The sequence below is a fragment of the Anas acuta genome, chromosome 1 (genome assembly GCF_963932015.1).
Source record: "Anas acuta chromosome 1, bAnaAcu1.1, whole genome shotgun sequence".
Lineage (NCBI taxonomy): Eukaryota > Metazoa > Chordata > Aves > Anseriformes > Anatidae > Anas > Anas acuta.
Genome location: NC_088979.1, coordinates 142943526 through 142959798, shown reverse-complemented (window position 1 = coordinate 142959798; position 16273 = coordinate 142943526). Strand labels below are relative to the sequence as shown.

Here is a 16273-nt window from a genome sequence, read left to right as displayed (position 1 = left end):
GTTTAATATTCTACTCCAAATAGAAGATAACGTTTCCTGTCCTCAATATCTGTTTTGCACATAAAAATTGAGTACCTTTTAGAATAAACAAACTGTAAAGGGATTTGAAGGTAATAGATGTTATAGATTTTACAGTAGCTCTTCCACCAAGCATGATGCCTGAAACCAACCTGATGCCTGAAACCAACTTTTAAGGGACCTGGAAGAATGGTGCAGACATACAGACATCACAATACACTATTTTTCCATAATAGGGGTGGAAATAACTCTTTTTAAAAATATATTCTTATGTTTCAAACAAACATAATGATAAAATGAAGCCATTGTTTTGGACAAACACAGACAAAAGCACACAGTATTGCTCGATTCACTTTAAATTGTGCTGTAGGCTTACCACTTTTAAACTGAGAAACAAGCATTTCTTGAATACAAGAATCACAAAATTTAAATAAAGCAGCAGAGCCACTCACAAACATTCATGTATTGTGAATGAATGCACAATTATAGTTTTTTTAAAATTATTTTTTTTTATTTCTTTATTTCCTTATAAGCATAGGTTTATGTTAATAAATACTCTTTTTTTAAAGAAAAAGCTTTGGATGCTATTTTTTTTGGGGGGGGGGGGGGGGGGGGGTCATCTGTGAAGAATGGACTAACTGTCAGGGTAGTTAAATCTACAAGCAACTTCTCCATCTTTTAATCTTTAATATTGGTGGTACATATTGTTCCTACAAGATACACAGAGAACCACATGTTTGAGTGCCATTACATCCTGACTCAGAAGAGAACAATTCTGACCAACCAAGAGAACATGAATGATTTTTTTCTGGAGTAAATAAAGTATCCCACTATACATAAACTTTAATTGCCGAAAACAAACATGAGGCCAACGTCCAAATAAATAACTCGTAACGATAATTTAATTCCACATTGTTTACGTCCACATGGAGAGCTGCTTCTGGGATTTGCTGAAACCATTCAAGCAGCTTCAGATAGTCAATACCACTATAATAATAAAGCAGCTCAGAAATTACTGCTTCTAATCATTTAGTAATCATTTTCATAATCATTTAGCCTGAAAAAGGTCTTCCTACTTAGTACAGAATTAAATTTTCAAGAGCTTAGAAAACAGAATGTACTAAATGACAGCAACCATACCACCATATTATTTTGAGTACAACTCAGTCCATCTTATCTACAGTCTCCTCTCAGACAACTTCTCCCCTCACAGTCAACAACTTGAACATAGGAGGTAATGTTTTTAGTATGTTAGGTTGTAATGAGACAACCTTCCAGATCCCACAAGCACACTGCAGATTCTTTCAGAAGATACCCACTTTTGCAGAACGTGGAGAGAAAATTACCCAGGAAGAGTTCTTCCTGCCTATCCAAATGTTACTCTATCCCTTGCCAAGATACATTGTACTAGCTAGGGACACCTAGGTGAAGATCTGATGGAACTTGCCAACATGAATCATAAACACCTTATGCTGGCCATAACTAAAGGTAAATACAGCTGGCAGTAGAAGTAACTTCAGATCTCTTAAAGAACTGTAGAAGAGCCTGCACATCAGATAAAAGTGATACTAGGGTTATACACAAAGTAATCTGGACACATAGAGCACCCAAGGAAGAATTCAGAACTGACATGTACAAAATCAGCTGTAGAGTTAGTACTCTGCAATGCCATGTCCTGATTATTACCAACACTAGTGTAAAGCTTTGAAGTCTAAAGGCCATCATAAATTTTGGATTTGTGCAGGTGAGAGCAAAATACAGGCCATTAAAATGAAGTTGTGACATTCTTCTCACTGAAAAGTGGCAGACATCATATACTCATGCATGCATAATGCTAAAAAAAACAGTTTAACAATCCTTTCTTTGTTAAATGCTAACTAAAATGAGCATTTATTTCTCATGTTGCAAAAAAGAGTGAAGTGGGACTTCAGTGAATATTTTGTTTGGAAATCTCATTACAAAAAATCTGTCCTCATGTTACTAACAAAACTGGACTTGAGCCTGAGCTCTTCACACTGACATGACTGAAAACACAGATTGCAGTTATATTGAGAAGACTCCTGAACATTCCCATGAGATGTTGATTGTAGAAGTTTCATATTTCCCTTCCTTTGAGGAGTCAGAAAGGGAATGATGGCAATGATTTTATCTACTTGATAGTCAATCAAGTCAATCACTACACCTCCATATTTACCATATTTCCATCCAAGGATGTTCCAGAAAAAAAATAAGGTGGTCATTTGCCTCTATGGGTTAAAAAACCCTCATAAAAATGGAAGTTCATAATAGACTTAGCATTGTAAAGCGCACAAGTCCTAATTCCTTTAAGTGGAATGCAAATAATTTCAATTAATGCAACTTGAGATTTGCAGGTTCAGACTTCATACTAAATGCATATAAAGCAGGCTCCACACTACAATAGAAATCCTTAAAGATTGTTGTCTTAAATAAGTATTACAGTATCTAATCTTCTGCAACAATTAGGGTATTTAGGTTCAAACTGTTCATTTGTTCCAATAACCGTAATAGTGAAAATACAAATTTCCAGAAGATTAACAGAATCTGTTACTTATCTCAAACCACACACTGCATTTTAGTAATGAACTACTGCACTCTTGAAAGGTTACAGTGGTAGGACACTGAAGAAAAGCTACTACTCCTTTAAACACAACTGGAACTTATTTGTCCACTGCATGCCACTTATGTTACTGCTATTTTAATGCATAAAAATACCAAGATCATTAAGTGTCAGCTATTAAAACAAATCACTGAACAGTATTTGTTAATTTAGGACTGTGTTTAATTTCAAATAGAAAACATGCTTTTTAAATAAATTATTCACTAACAGGAACCCAGTCTCATGAAATCAAAGCAAAAATCAAGTATTGTACATTTTTAATACTGTACATATATTATATGTTTTATCATATTTTAGGTATTCATTTCTAGATTGAAAATCATTAGGTTGTCTCCTCGATAAATTGAAACTTTAAAAGCCAATATACCTGTAAAAGCAATTTGAATTACTTTAATTAAAAAGAAACAAATGAATACAACATATGTACAGAACTGTGGAATTTGATCTATAAACTACATACATTAAACCAAACTATCCCTGTATATTTAACTACAGATCTATTTGGGAAACGTGGAGGTATATCTTTTATCCTGTTGAGAGTCCTAATATGTAAGTATGAAGCTTCAATATTTGTATTCTTAAAGAAAGTAGCAAACGTGAACCAAATAGCAATTTTCAAAAAAAATGCATAACAACGAACAAGTAGTACAGTAAAGTTAGTAGGCATTTTAATAGCATTCACATTTTTAAAAAGTCTCTGAAATGGACCTGTACATCACTTTCATTGACAAAACATAAATATAAGAAAAAGATCCCTAGAAAGACCAGAATTTTTCCCAAACATAAAGTGCTAAGATGTGTACGGTAGTAAGATTTTTTCTTTTTTTTTTTTTTTTTTTTTTGATTGAGCAAAGGAAGGTTAGCCAAAAGGTTAACCACAAATTCAATTGAAATCTTAAAAATACCACGTGTTCTTGAGCTTCAGCATTCCGACACTTTAGAAGATTCAGGTTGTTCTTCTAAACTTATTTGCAGTTCATTTTGACATTCTGGTGTCTCACCTTTGACTGCTAAGTGGATAACTTTCAACCATTTCTGTTTCAGTTCCTCATTGTCTGCAGCAAAACTGTGCACAGACTTCGACTGGGTCAGTTTGAAGCTGTGTGGGAGGTCAGCACTTTTTGGGGTGTCGTCTACTACATAGCCCAGAAGTGGAATTGTAGCCAGAGCCTTAACATCCTACGAAGGAGAAATTCCTGATTAAGAACAAGCAATTAATCTGCTTGTTGCCTTTCATTCATTATACATTTCCTCATGGCATACCTGTGGAGCACCATACATGTACAGCACAACAGCCTCTTGTTTAGGTATAACACACCATGCTTTCTGCCAGGGCTTTGATTTTTCCATGTACTGAAGAAAGCTACATATGACACTATTTCCAGAGACTTCAGCAGATTCAATCTAGGAGATGGTATAAAGCATAAAAAGGAAAATAAGCTTTCCTTAAATAAAGGCTAAAACGTATAAGACCAGAAAGCCTGAAATACACCATTCGTGACAAACCTTGGATAATGCATGCAAAAGAACTTGAGCAAATAAGATCATGAATGACTGTATTTATGGAGAATATTTATATATATTACATTCATAAAGTCACAATGTGTTCTCTTACACATGTGTAATCTGTTCTTTCTTTCACTGGTAGTTTGAGATTATATGCTTCTAGATGTCACTAAATCTCACTTTTCCCACCACGGCTAGCCTTTCTCTGTATCTTCACATCTACAGCAATGTTTTACTGCTAAGGTAACATCAAGTCAGGCATTGAAATGCTATCAGCTATCCAACATGACAACCACTCTATTTTAGCATCAAAATACTATGACAGGATCCAATGCAAAGACATTCTAAGGATAAAGTAAGAACACAAGTATTAATTCTAGACAGAACATTAGGTGAATCGCTTAAAATCTGGAGACTGAATGACATGCTTCTGGGGTTAAACAGTGATCCTGAGAAGAACAGGAAGAATACAAAATGATTATGTTTTATTACTTCCTTTACATCATTTCTGCCCCTTTCTTCCCCCATCAGATGGGATGAATTTGATCCATGCTGCTTTTACTTCCCCCAAACACAAAAAGCCCCACAAGAATGCTACCATTTTCTCACCTAGTGATGAGCCCAAACTACTAGCAACTATGCTCATATGGTATTCTTTAAATGACATACCTCCAAGATGCCTTTCTTCTTCTTTTCTTCGCTATCTGTACAACCAGTTATAACATGATAGCAGTCCTTACAAACTTTGTTCAATTTATTGCCATCATACTCAAGATGTGCCTTATAATCAGAACATTTCCAGCAAACCACCTTAAAAACAAAAAAAGATTTACAAACATATAAATTTTAAGTATTTACAAAACTTCACAAAAACATAATTTAATTTTGAAATATTATATATAATAGTAATGTATTGTCCAATTATACAAAAAAATGATAATGTCTGACTAGTATGTCAACAATAGCTTAACTGAAAATAATAATTTTCTAAATTTGTGCCACTCCAACAGAAGTAAAAAGAAGTCCATATTGCAAAAAGGGAAAAAAGGGGAAAGGTGTGATCTTAAGATTAATGAAGGCATTTTAAGGTAGAAAAATCTGGGAAACAAACAAAACAGGTAACAACTGTATAACAAATAATTCAGAGCTTCTAAAAAAAGCCTTTAGTGTCCTGCAAAGCACTGAAGCAGAGTTGTGAATGCAGTAAACCTTCACACCACATACAAACACTACATAGAAGTCATACAGGACAACCTGCAAGAAAAAATTAAACCTGGGTTTGCACCACCATCTACTGGAGAAAGGTATAGTTGCTGGATGTCACGAAAAGGAAGCACAGTATGTTTGTTTCTTTATTAACTTCTGAAAAGACTTAAGTCACACCACTATTACACGGTCACTTTAAAGTGACATACATTAATGCACTAATGTAGTATCACACATGGAAAGCAGCAGTAATACTCTCTCCTCATCCTAACCTTCTCTCCTTCTCTAATACCTTAGGCCTGTTCACATAATTGCACAGTGAACCTATCTGGGAACAGTTCCAAGATAACCCAATGAAAATGTTTTAACTGCATGGCTTCATGGTCTGCTTGCAAAGAGGAGAGAGGAGATAGCAGAATGGGATCAGGAAGCAGCCAATGCTGCCTGAAATAATGCTGGCTTACGCTAGTTAAATGTGGTGTTGAACCTGTTGAGATCAGTTGAAGCCACTCAGAAGTAACAGCAAAGTCTGTCCAGGTACTTGGGGTGTTTTACACTGCTGCAACTTACTTCCAAAATTATGCCAACTAAACCAGACAGAGGATCCTTTGTGGTGTGCTGTCCACAGTTTCTGCTTTCAGCCACAAGCACAGCAACAAACTGCAGCCTCATAAGTAGCCACCTGAAGTCAACTAGGTGCTTAGACCTATTTCCCAACCTGCTCACCAGCTACAGCAGCTTGGGTTTTGCACTTACATGTCCACATGCTCGACAGTGGTGCCGCCTTCTCGTCAGTGCATTGAAGGGCTCCTTGCATTTCATGCACATGGTGACTTCATTGTCTCGGATCCACCTTGGTGCTCTCTTCCCAAGCTCAGCATTCTGACGGGGGTAGAGGGAGGATAAGAACAGCTATTTGTGCAGTACTTCAAATTGAGATAAATAATTATTTATAAAATAATTATGCTCTTCCTCTGGAAAGGAAATGGCACAAGACAGCTCTAGATGAATTTTGAAATCTATACAAGAAATAACAAAGAACCCAGTCAAAAATGATTATGCATGAATGAAAGGGAACTCTGTTACACATTTCAAGAAAAAAAAAAAAGCTCATTTATAAGATTTGGCATTATGAAGAAAAACAATTACCAACAATTACCAATGACCACTTTGTAATTCCTCTGCTTTAAGAATGATTAGCTTGAAAACAAGGTTTCTGCCAAACTTTTTTTCAGTTACTAATGAACAAAATGGCTACTAAGAGGGTTACAAAGGAATAAAAGCAACTTACAGAAACCTCTACAGGCGTGTCTTCATATTCCTTAGCAATAGCACTCCTGAAAGTTTCATTCCGCTGCTGAAAAGCTTCTATAGTACTCTGAAGCGCCTAGGGAAACAATGGAAAACCTCCTCAAACATACTACACTTAGAATGGACACTCTGCATTCTGACCATTTATTGATTAGCAGAGGGAAGCTATAGCCAGAATATATGGATATTGCTCTTTTGATTGCTTCAGTGAAAATACATTTAAAGAAATAAAGAATGTAGATGAATTTACCTTTATCCATTCTTCCTTATCTTGTTCAGAACTAAAAGAAATATTTGACATATTAGTCCAAAGCTAGTTCAGGAAATATAATCTCACTATCAACAACTTCCTGCAAAACTCAACGTTGTGAAGTAATTCTCATAAACTCAGAAAAAGACAATACCAATCATTAACTGACCAACCAAAACAAAACAAAAACAGAATAACAACAAAAAGCATGACTTCAGGCCGCAGCAGGCTTCAACTACTAAGCACTAAATTCAAGTTCAAAGACAAATGTAAATACATTGCAAAGTAGTAATAGTATTTTCATTGTTACACTTTTCCCCCCCCCCCCCCCCGAGAACAGGATAGAAAGGGAAAGATAAGAATGGAAAAGTTAGCTGTACACGTTTTTTTCTTCTCTCATTTCATGCACTAAGTTCACATACTAGCATATATTTTTCGTACATATCTCTTAAGTCTTTCTCCCTCCCTTACCCCCAAATAATTTCCTTACTGTTTTGGTCTGTTTAAAACTATATACAGTGGCAAGAAAAATATCCAATTTAAACAAAAGGAGAATTCTGCTTTAATACTATAAACAAAACAGCCATCTGTATAAAAAACAGCTTTTTTTACATTAGGGTGGACTTCAGATGACTTTACAGTAAGTACAGATGAGATACGTAAGACAGATATGATGAAGGAAATATTTTAAACTCTGATCTTGTACAATAGCTTTCTCTTTAAAATACACCAGTATTTTCTCTTTAAAATACACCAGTAGGACTTCAACATTTAAATCTTTAGAAAGGCATCTTATTTCACAAGTGTCAGCACTGTTAGAAACTACTGGCCAGTGCTGGTAAGGAATTCTGTTTATCTGTAGATTTTAAGTCAGAAAGATGAAAATCAGTACCAGAATATATCTGGATCTTTGAAAGTGGCAGTCTCCCTGGGTAAAAATGTGGAAAAAATACTTCTGTAGCCATATGCTATCTGACATGCAGAATTTTATTTTGCTATGGACTGCTACAAAGGATGTGAAAGACAACTTGAAAGACAACAATATCTCAATAAAAACGACTCCTCAAATGTTGTTTTGCAAAATTACTGCAACTTGTCTAGGATTCTACTTGCTTTACAAGTGTTTCCCCTTCCCACCTACCATCTGCACATGAGGCAAAGAAACTGTCTACACAGCCAAAGTAGTTCTCCTTACCTGCTTACATTAAAACACAAAATCCAAGCTATTAAATATCATACCAGATAAGCAACCTCTCAAAGAAATAATTTATCAGCTTTTTAAAACCACTGATTGAAAATGTATTCAAATAGTATTCTGAAAAATAAATAGAAGTATACTAGTAAAGAAATCCTTAAGAGTAAACTAAACATTACAATGAAGTTAATAGAAGCTCATGAATTCGTGACATTAAAGCACAGGGTACATAAAATACTCATGCATTAATCAAGACTTGAATAATCTAATCTACTCTAATAAGACTTCAGTTGGTATTTATACCTTCATCATTTTGTACAATGAATTCTAAAAATATTCATAAAACAAAACAAAAACAGGATCTTACCACACTTAAAATAAATGAATACAATAAATTAGATTACTGATAATTTGGAAAGGTTACCAAAATAAACTTACTTTGTCGTAGCTTTTTTTCTTCCAATTAAAAAGTACTTCACAAATGGTACAACAAGATGCAATCTTTCACCACTGAAATGGATGTGTGGCATAAAAGCTTGCCAAATATTTAGCAAAATAGCATGCAGCAATTTACAGCAGATGGGATTGATAGCAAAAAACATATCCCAGAAGTCTTGCAGCTTTGAATGGAAAGCTTTTTGCTGTCATTTTCCAAATTGCATATTTCTGTTGCATGGGATTTCTAATTAAATTACAGTGTAAGTAAATTGCTATTTGCTGTTATATTTCTGCATTCATTGCTATGTAATTTTTCATCAAGAAAAGTAGCTTGCAAGCTTTAGTTTAATAGCAAGCTACGGTTTGTCCCCAAATACACGGTGTTGACACAGAGCTGTAAACTCCACAGGCATCTTCCTGCTTCTTTAATCCTTGTCTCTCTGCAATGACATCCTAACTGCTAAGAATAGGATCTTCAAGCAGCTCCAACACGGAAGGTAGATGTAAAAATGCACTCCACTTTATTTGAAGTCAGGTAACCTAGACAGGGGAAGTTTAGTCTAGGCAATGCAAAAAGTAGTAGTAGGGAGGTAACCCCCATGAAGAGGAGGACAAGAGGACTAATAAAGAACTCAGAAAATACCATTCAGAAAAGCACTACTGGAAGAAAAGGACCCAAGAACTAAAAGAACTTGCCTTACAAGGTGAGGGGATTAGAGGAAAACAAGCAGACTGGAAAAATGATTGAGGAAAAGCAAGTGCCCATCTACTGCTGTAGAGATCTACATTCTGGAGACATATCCCTACCAGAGTGAAGAGTTTTGTTGGGTGGACACATCCAGAGGTGAACAGATCCATTTGTACCAAGGTGTTTTAGGTAGCAGCCACTGCCCATGACTCAGCATCTCACAATACTCGATGAAGCCAGACAGATTGCCTTTGCATTAGTTAGATACACTGATCTCAAGTGGTAGCCCATTCACAACTACCTTCGATATTTCAACCAAGCAAGATAAAGAACTATACTTTGTAGATACATTTTATATTCCAAGAGATTCTTAGACTGATAATTTACGCTTTCTGCCTAGGTTATTTTCAAAACACTAATACTAAGATTAAGCCCAGTCCATCTTTCTCCAAATACATCACTCCATTCTTTTGCATGTGTATATTTAATCCTCCATAAAAAGATAAGAGACTTCTCTTACCTGGCCTGCAACTCCAGTGTTCGCTCTTTTCCAGACACTTGAAAAGTATGTGGGTATTCTTCGTTATGAGTTTCTATAATCTTCATACCATCTATGCCAACTCGGGTTCGAACTGAGAACTTTGATCCTACCAAGCTGAATTTGGGGACGCAGTAGAGCAACATATTGTTAAACTGGGGAAAAAAAAAGAAAAAACACAACAACAAAAAAACACACGTTGCTTTGCATTAATGAAAACACAGATGAAAGACAGTTTCTACTGAGATCTGGACAATATCACAAAGCTGAACTCAGTCGGTGAGAAAGCAGGTTCCTTTCTGTTTAGTTGACATATGGGAAGACCAAACATCTAATGCAAGACAATGTCTGATTTTTTTTTGTTATGGGATTTAGAAATAAAATTAAAGGCCAGCCTCAATGGATATACATGTAAGAATAATTGCTCTGTATATGCAGCAGTCTTCATAACCTTTATCATAACTATGCTCCAAAGGATATTTTGTAACATTTTAAACCTTTTGTTAGAAAAATCATTCCCATGCCTCAGTTCTACAGAAACTATTCTAAACTGCACAGTCATAATTCTTTTTGTCAGTGGATAAATTTATATAGACCCTGTACCAAACCTATTTAGTTTTGTATAAATTGTAACTAATATATTTGACAAGAATCTTCGTCTTTTCTCCAAGAAGAATGAGCACTCTGCTTTCATTCACTGAAACTCTCAATATCACAGGAAAAAAAAACAACTGAGCAGTATAATGATATATTCCCTATTAAATAGAACATTTAAATTTTACTTAAATGTCTGAAGTGCCAACCTAGAAGCCCAGTTCTTAAATTAGCTCTATAGAATTTAATATTCTCACATTTTAATAATTAATATTGAGAAAATGTGAGGGGAAAAAAGATAAACTCACCTCATTTAAATCCCTTTTAAACTTGTCACTTGTAACTTGTCAATGTTAAGCACAAATCATTTTAATCAGCTGTCTAGCCCCATTTGATATTTTACTATTTCATGACTTCTTTTGTTTGAAGCACAGGTAAGTAGGAATTGTGCCTCAACAATTCATTACTGCTCTTTAAAAACCAGAAGACATGCAATGCCAGAGGACCACAAGCAAAGAACTACTTCAAACCTTTTCCAAGGGAGCTGTAAGGGCATACTACTGTAGTTTGTTACACCTAAGACAAGATAAGGCACCTGACTAGAGGATGAATTGCCACAGTAAGTTCCCACAGGACCACGAGAATATACTTGGACTCCAATCTATCAGGATCAAAATCCTAAGCTTCTACATTTCAGTCTTATGAGAATGGCAAAGTTCTCATGATCTAGCACCTGCATTTATGATTAGCAGATGTATTTAGAAGTGAGTTGCTGGGCACTGGTTCTGTTCTGAACAGTGTTCTCAAGCCTTTCTACAAAGCAGTATAGGTTTTACTCAAGTTCGAATACCACTAGAAGAAAGGCTACTCATTGGCATCAACTAGAAGATGATTTTCTTCTCTCTTTGGCAGTTCTTTCAAGTCTAGAAAGACATACAGCCACCCCTGCTAAAATACATCACTATACTTACTAGGAAAAGGTGCCGTTCTTGAGCAGATGTATTGCGAGCAGCGAGTTTAAGGATCTGTCCTTCTTTTATCAATTCATTGGAAGGGTTCACAATGTCTTCCTCTTCTCCCAGCATCTCATATATCTCTAACAATTTCTTTAGATTTTCCTTTTCAGAGAAAATACAATTATAAAGTTTGTTAAATAATAGCACAGATCTTCATGCATTTTAAATGAAATGCCAGGGGCTTGTGCAAGTCTGGAGAATGTCAGCTTTGATAAACATATGTATACACCTAGTGTATAAGGTCAACCCTTTAGACTGACTGACCTAGTTGATACACCTTTTAGAAATGTCATGATAATCTTTAAAAATACAGGTATATATATAGAGAGCCTGCATCATTGCTTGTACAAAATTTCAAAGTACCAATTAGGTATTTCAAAATACTTAATGAAGTACCAATCATGTCAGCCAGATATGGTAGAGAAACAGTAACTACTCTTTACAATCACCCTTCCACTCACAGAAACAGATGAGACAAGGTTAAGAGTTCAAGACTGTCAGATAATTTAACCTGGAACATGTGGAAATTACGGACCATGACAAATGTTTATCATTCCAAGAAGCTACATAAATACACTGAGCAGGAGCAATCACTTGGGCCCATGAAACCAGTTTTTGCAATTCTAGGAAAAAATTGCAATTAACACTCCTAGCTTCAGTTTTCAAATATAATATTTGAAAAAATGAACAGGGAAACAAGGACCATTTACCATTTTCCTTATTGCGCTGTTTGAGTGACTTGCTGCAGTGGATATAATTTCCAGAGATTCTAGATGGAAGAAAGAAAGAAAGAAAAAAATACGAAGACAAAAGGCTGCATTTTTACATGTTTTTATATTACACAGAAAACTGGATCATTCTACAAATTGATGTTTTAAATTTTTATGTAAGTTTTGAATGATTGGCCAAAATAGTTTGAACGGTTCTTGTATAAATGTAGAGAGGAAAAAGAACTGAAAATAAACTCCTCTTTTTCCTTGCAGGAGCTTATAAATACAGTAACGAGCACAAATGCCCTTTTTTCCAATAAGAGACATACATGTCAAAATAATACAGCAAACAAGAACAAAAACACAGCTCCTAAACAACCCTGAAGCAAATAAAATAATAAAATCTCAGGCATAACTCCAAAACTAAAGGAAAACTTATGTAATACTCTAAACTCATATTTTTAGAATAATTAAAGGCTTTACAGTTTTTGTGCTAACTTAACTCACTGTTCAAACATTTTTTTCCAAATAATCCTTCAATTCCACTGAAGAAATTCTATCATTCTTTTCACAGTGGTTTTGCTTTTCAGTTTATTTTTCCTGAAAAGAGGTTTAATTTACAGTATCATCTTGTTAATATCTTATCAGAGCTATTTTATTGACTAGAAGATATTTACTTTCAGCATCTTTCCAGTCTAGGGAGTCCTGAGGCAATTTCCTTAGGTAGTCCTTTAGAAGCATCTCATAGCGTGGAATGCGTTGCACTGGTTCTAGCATGTGATGTTGCAATGTCAAATTTCCACACACCTTTTCCTTCTAAAAATTGTAAACATAATTCAATGTAGCAGGCAAAAATATTATTTTACAAGAACATAGTAAAATAAAAATGATTGATAGAACATAAAATATTTTGAAACATGCATGACAGACCTTCTGAAAGAAAATACAAAAACTTCTTTACCAAAAAAAATAATTGGAAATTTATTTAATAAAAGTAATAGTAAAAATTTCCTATGTATTCTGTAAAATACATTAACAAATGTCCTACCAAAAAAACTCCAACTCCAATGTCTTTTAATGTTGTTTTGTAATAACTTTGAGAACAAGACAACGACTATTGTGTTAATACAAACAGTTCTTGTTCACTTATTAGAAAATGTCTATTAAGTGTATTGGCTATAAAGTGTATTTTATCTATGTGAGGAGAGAATGCTTCCTCTGAGTTTTATACATAATGTACCTCACCCCACCCCCCAAAAAAAACATTTTAAGATATATGCTCGTTTCCACAAACTTTTACATGTTATAACTATATATATAATATATATATATAAAATATGTATATAATTAGTACATTGAAGTACAAACAGTTGCCTTCCTTGGCTTAGAATGGGAATGCCCTACTCTGCAATGAATTTTAAGCAGAAATATCTTACCCTATTTCTAGCTGTAAAGTCTGCGGAAGATACATACTTGCCATTCACACAGAAACCTACAGGGAGCACTATAGGGTATAAAACACAGTTTTGCGAAGAATTATGTGCTGCTGTTAGCTTCCTTTCCCTTTTGTGGCTCAGCATTTTAGTATTTCAGATTTACTTTCAAAGTCTATTGTTCTGCATAACAGCACTGGCATGAGCCAACAGAATGTTTGTGTATTCAGTGCAAGGATCTACAGTTGCAGTAATACATCATTTTATTTATTTACTTTTGGTGTCTATGACAAAATGTAGTATTTTTTAGTCTTTTCGTGTTTCAACCTTTATACATAGGTCCTCTATGTTGCAGTGGAAAGTCTGGATTTATGTGGGTGTTTGTGCACACTTGAAGGGAAAAGGAGAAGAAACAGAAGGCAACACAACCTGGATGAAAGTAACCCTTAGTTCTAAAGGATTCACTATGTAATTTTCTACTTAATACTTTTCTCACCCACAAACCAATACATTTTTATATATACCAGTATTACTTGGAGATCTACATTATTCTTCCATTACCTGAATATCTTGAATAATTAATTTGAACTGAGGTGACCGTTCAGTCCATGTTTTTACCAATTCCATTGCATTATCAAAATTCTTCACATACTCTCCATACATCTTGAGGAAAGGAGCTAACTTCTGCAGAATGTCTCCAATCCTGGGGGTATGAGTCCTGTAAAGTAAGAAGGCAGAATCTCAGAGCAAACAGGAAAGAAAAGTCGCACAAGGTTATCAAACAGTTCCAAGTATTTGAAGAGAAGAGTATCATTCTGCTTGGGATCATCTCATGTAGAGTTCCAACAAAACCATTAAAACTGACCTGAATTAAAGGATTGTTTGCACCCTCTCTGGTGATGTGTAAGCATTACAGATCACGGAGAGCACTAAAGAAAGAAAAACTTTCTATAATGAAAACCTTGGGACTCTATGTTTACAAAACATAGCCTAATCTATTTTATTTGTAGTTCCTTACTGCTACATTATATTCTTTTGACCACACTTTACCCTCTAAATAGCTATTTAGTCCTTTTATTTGAGGACTAAATCTGTACCACAGAGCTCTCCTTCCATGCTCTATATAAATACTGCATTTCTGAAAGTCCTGAATGCATGTATCTCTAGACTTCAAGGCCAGTTTGGATGGGGCTTTGAGCTACCTGGTCCAGCAGGAGTTGTCCCTACCTATGGCAAGGGAGATGAACGATTTGGTCTTTAAGGGCCTTTCCAACCCTAACCATTCTACATGTAAAATTCTATGTTTCTAAAAGTCAGAAATCAACAGTGCAGTAGTGGCACGAAGTAAAGCAATCTTTTCCTAAAGCTACTCTAAAACCACTACTGTTCCAAGCAAAAAGCTGTGCAGCAAGGAAAAGTTACCTGAATAGCAAATACTGGCAGGACTGGCCCAGCTGCAGCTGTGCTCAGGGAAGTAGAAGACACAACCTGTGCAAAACCTGGCAGAGCTACCACTGGACCTTGTAACCAGAGAAGGGGGCAAGATGGGATGAGAAGGTAGTCTCTGAAACCACTGAGGCTCTCCAGCCTTTATTCAGGTATTTTCTCCACCAGTCTCTATATCCAAGCACACTTGCAAATGCAAGCTAGCAATTCAAAACAAATAGCCACCAAATTCACTCAATTCTGTTTCTCTAGGTTATCATTTTAACACAATGTAGCAGCATGTTTTTAAACTGAAAATAAAATATAAATCATGTCAATTTTAACATCGCTGAAATAAATGTGAATTCATTTCTAAATGTCACCTGTAAAAGAAAATAAAAAACACAATAGACTTAAAGGTTTTTCTGCTAAACTTCACAGGTAGGTAATGATGAGATTTTGCCTTTAAAAGCTTAAAGCAGAAAGACCGCGGCAATCCTTTGTATCTAGGCCAATTTAAAAACAAATGAATACTTCTTCATGTTTCTTACCTATTACTAGAAAGACCTTACAAGAAAATATCAAAACTTTTAAAAGACAAAGAGTGGGAACCATTTTCTATGCCTGCTCCTTTGATACTTATGACTGCTCATTTACACAGAGCACTGCATTGTCACTGACTATGAAGATTCAAAATTTTCACTGCTTTTCACTTTTACTTTTTTCTTCTATGTCCAAAGATTCAGGCCATGGAAACAAATTATTTATTTTAGGTAAGTTAGACAAGGTCCACATAGCACAAAGAACTATTGAAAGACAGAGACTCAGAGGAAGCGGAACCTTCTTAGAAAGGCATCTTCCCATGATCAGCTTTTAGGTATAGCTATCTACTTCTCATATTTTAACACAACACACCATAAGCAAAAACAGGAAAGTATACTAAATGACATCAGGTCTAGGGCTGTTACTGGTTTTGTGGATAGACAGATTGCAAAAAGAGAACTATTACCATAGGCCCAAATCAGCAGTGCATTGTTACCAGGAAACAAAGAGGGTATTGTTATATATCTCAAGAAATTGGACTTAGCATTGTTCTGTAGGTACAGAAACACTTCCTATTTTGGTGTTATCGGACCACAATGGTATTCACCTAAGCATTCTAAGAAACTTGGAGCATGAAATAGCTGACTTGCTAATCATGATTTGAATTTAAAACTGTTACGATTGAAAGGAAGCCAAGCAAAAGTCTGTAAAAATTAACACAGACAAGGTGATTACAGAACAACTGCTTGGTCTCTTTTCTGATA

At 35.2% G+C, this 16273-nt stretch overlaps 1 protein-coding gene across 16 annotated transcripts in view; it reads right to left on the bottom strand.

The window, feature by feature from the left end:
* Positions 1-622: 622 nt before the first annotated feature.
* Positions 623-16273, bottom strand: part of FGD4 (FYVE, RhoGEF and PH domain containing 4) — a 109458-nt gene continuing 93807 nt past the window's right edge. For all 16 annotated transcript variants that reach the window (XM_068662127.1, XM_068662175.1, XM_068662250.1 and 13 more), the window contains 11 exons: positions 14103-14259; positions 12786-12924; positions 12109-12167; positions 11354-11500; positions 9771-9943; positions 6930-6960; positions 6660-6755; positions 6125-6250; positions 4832-4972; positions 3920-4060; positions 623-3835 (listed from right to left, as the gene is read on the bottom strand). In XM_068662127.1, coding sequence (XP_068518228.1) covers positions 3578-3835; positions 3920-4060; positions 4832-4972; positions 6125-6250; positions 6660-6755; positions 6930-6960; positions 9771-9943; positions 11354-11500; positions 12109-12167; positions 12786-12924; positions 14103-14259 — 1468 coding nt within the window. In that variant the 3' untranslated portion in view covers positions 623-3577. The remainder of the gene's footprint in view (positions 3836-3919; positions 4061-4831; positions 4973-6124; positions 6251-6659; positions 6756-6929; positions 6961-9770; positions 9944-11353; positions 11501-12108; positions 12168-12785; positions 12925-14102; positions 14260-16273) is intronic.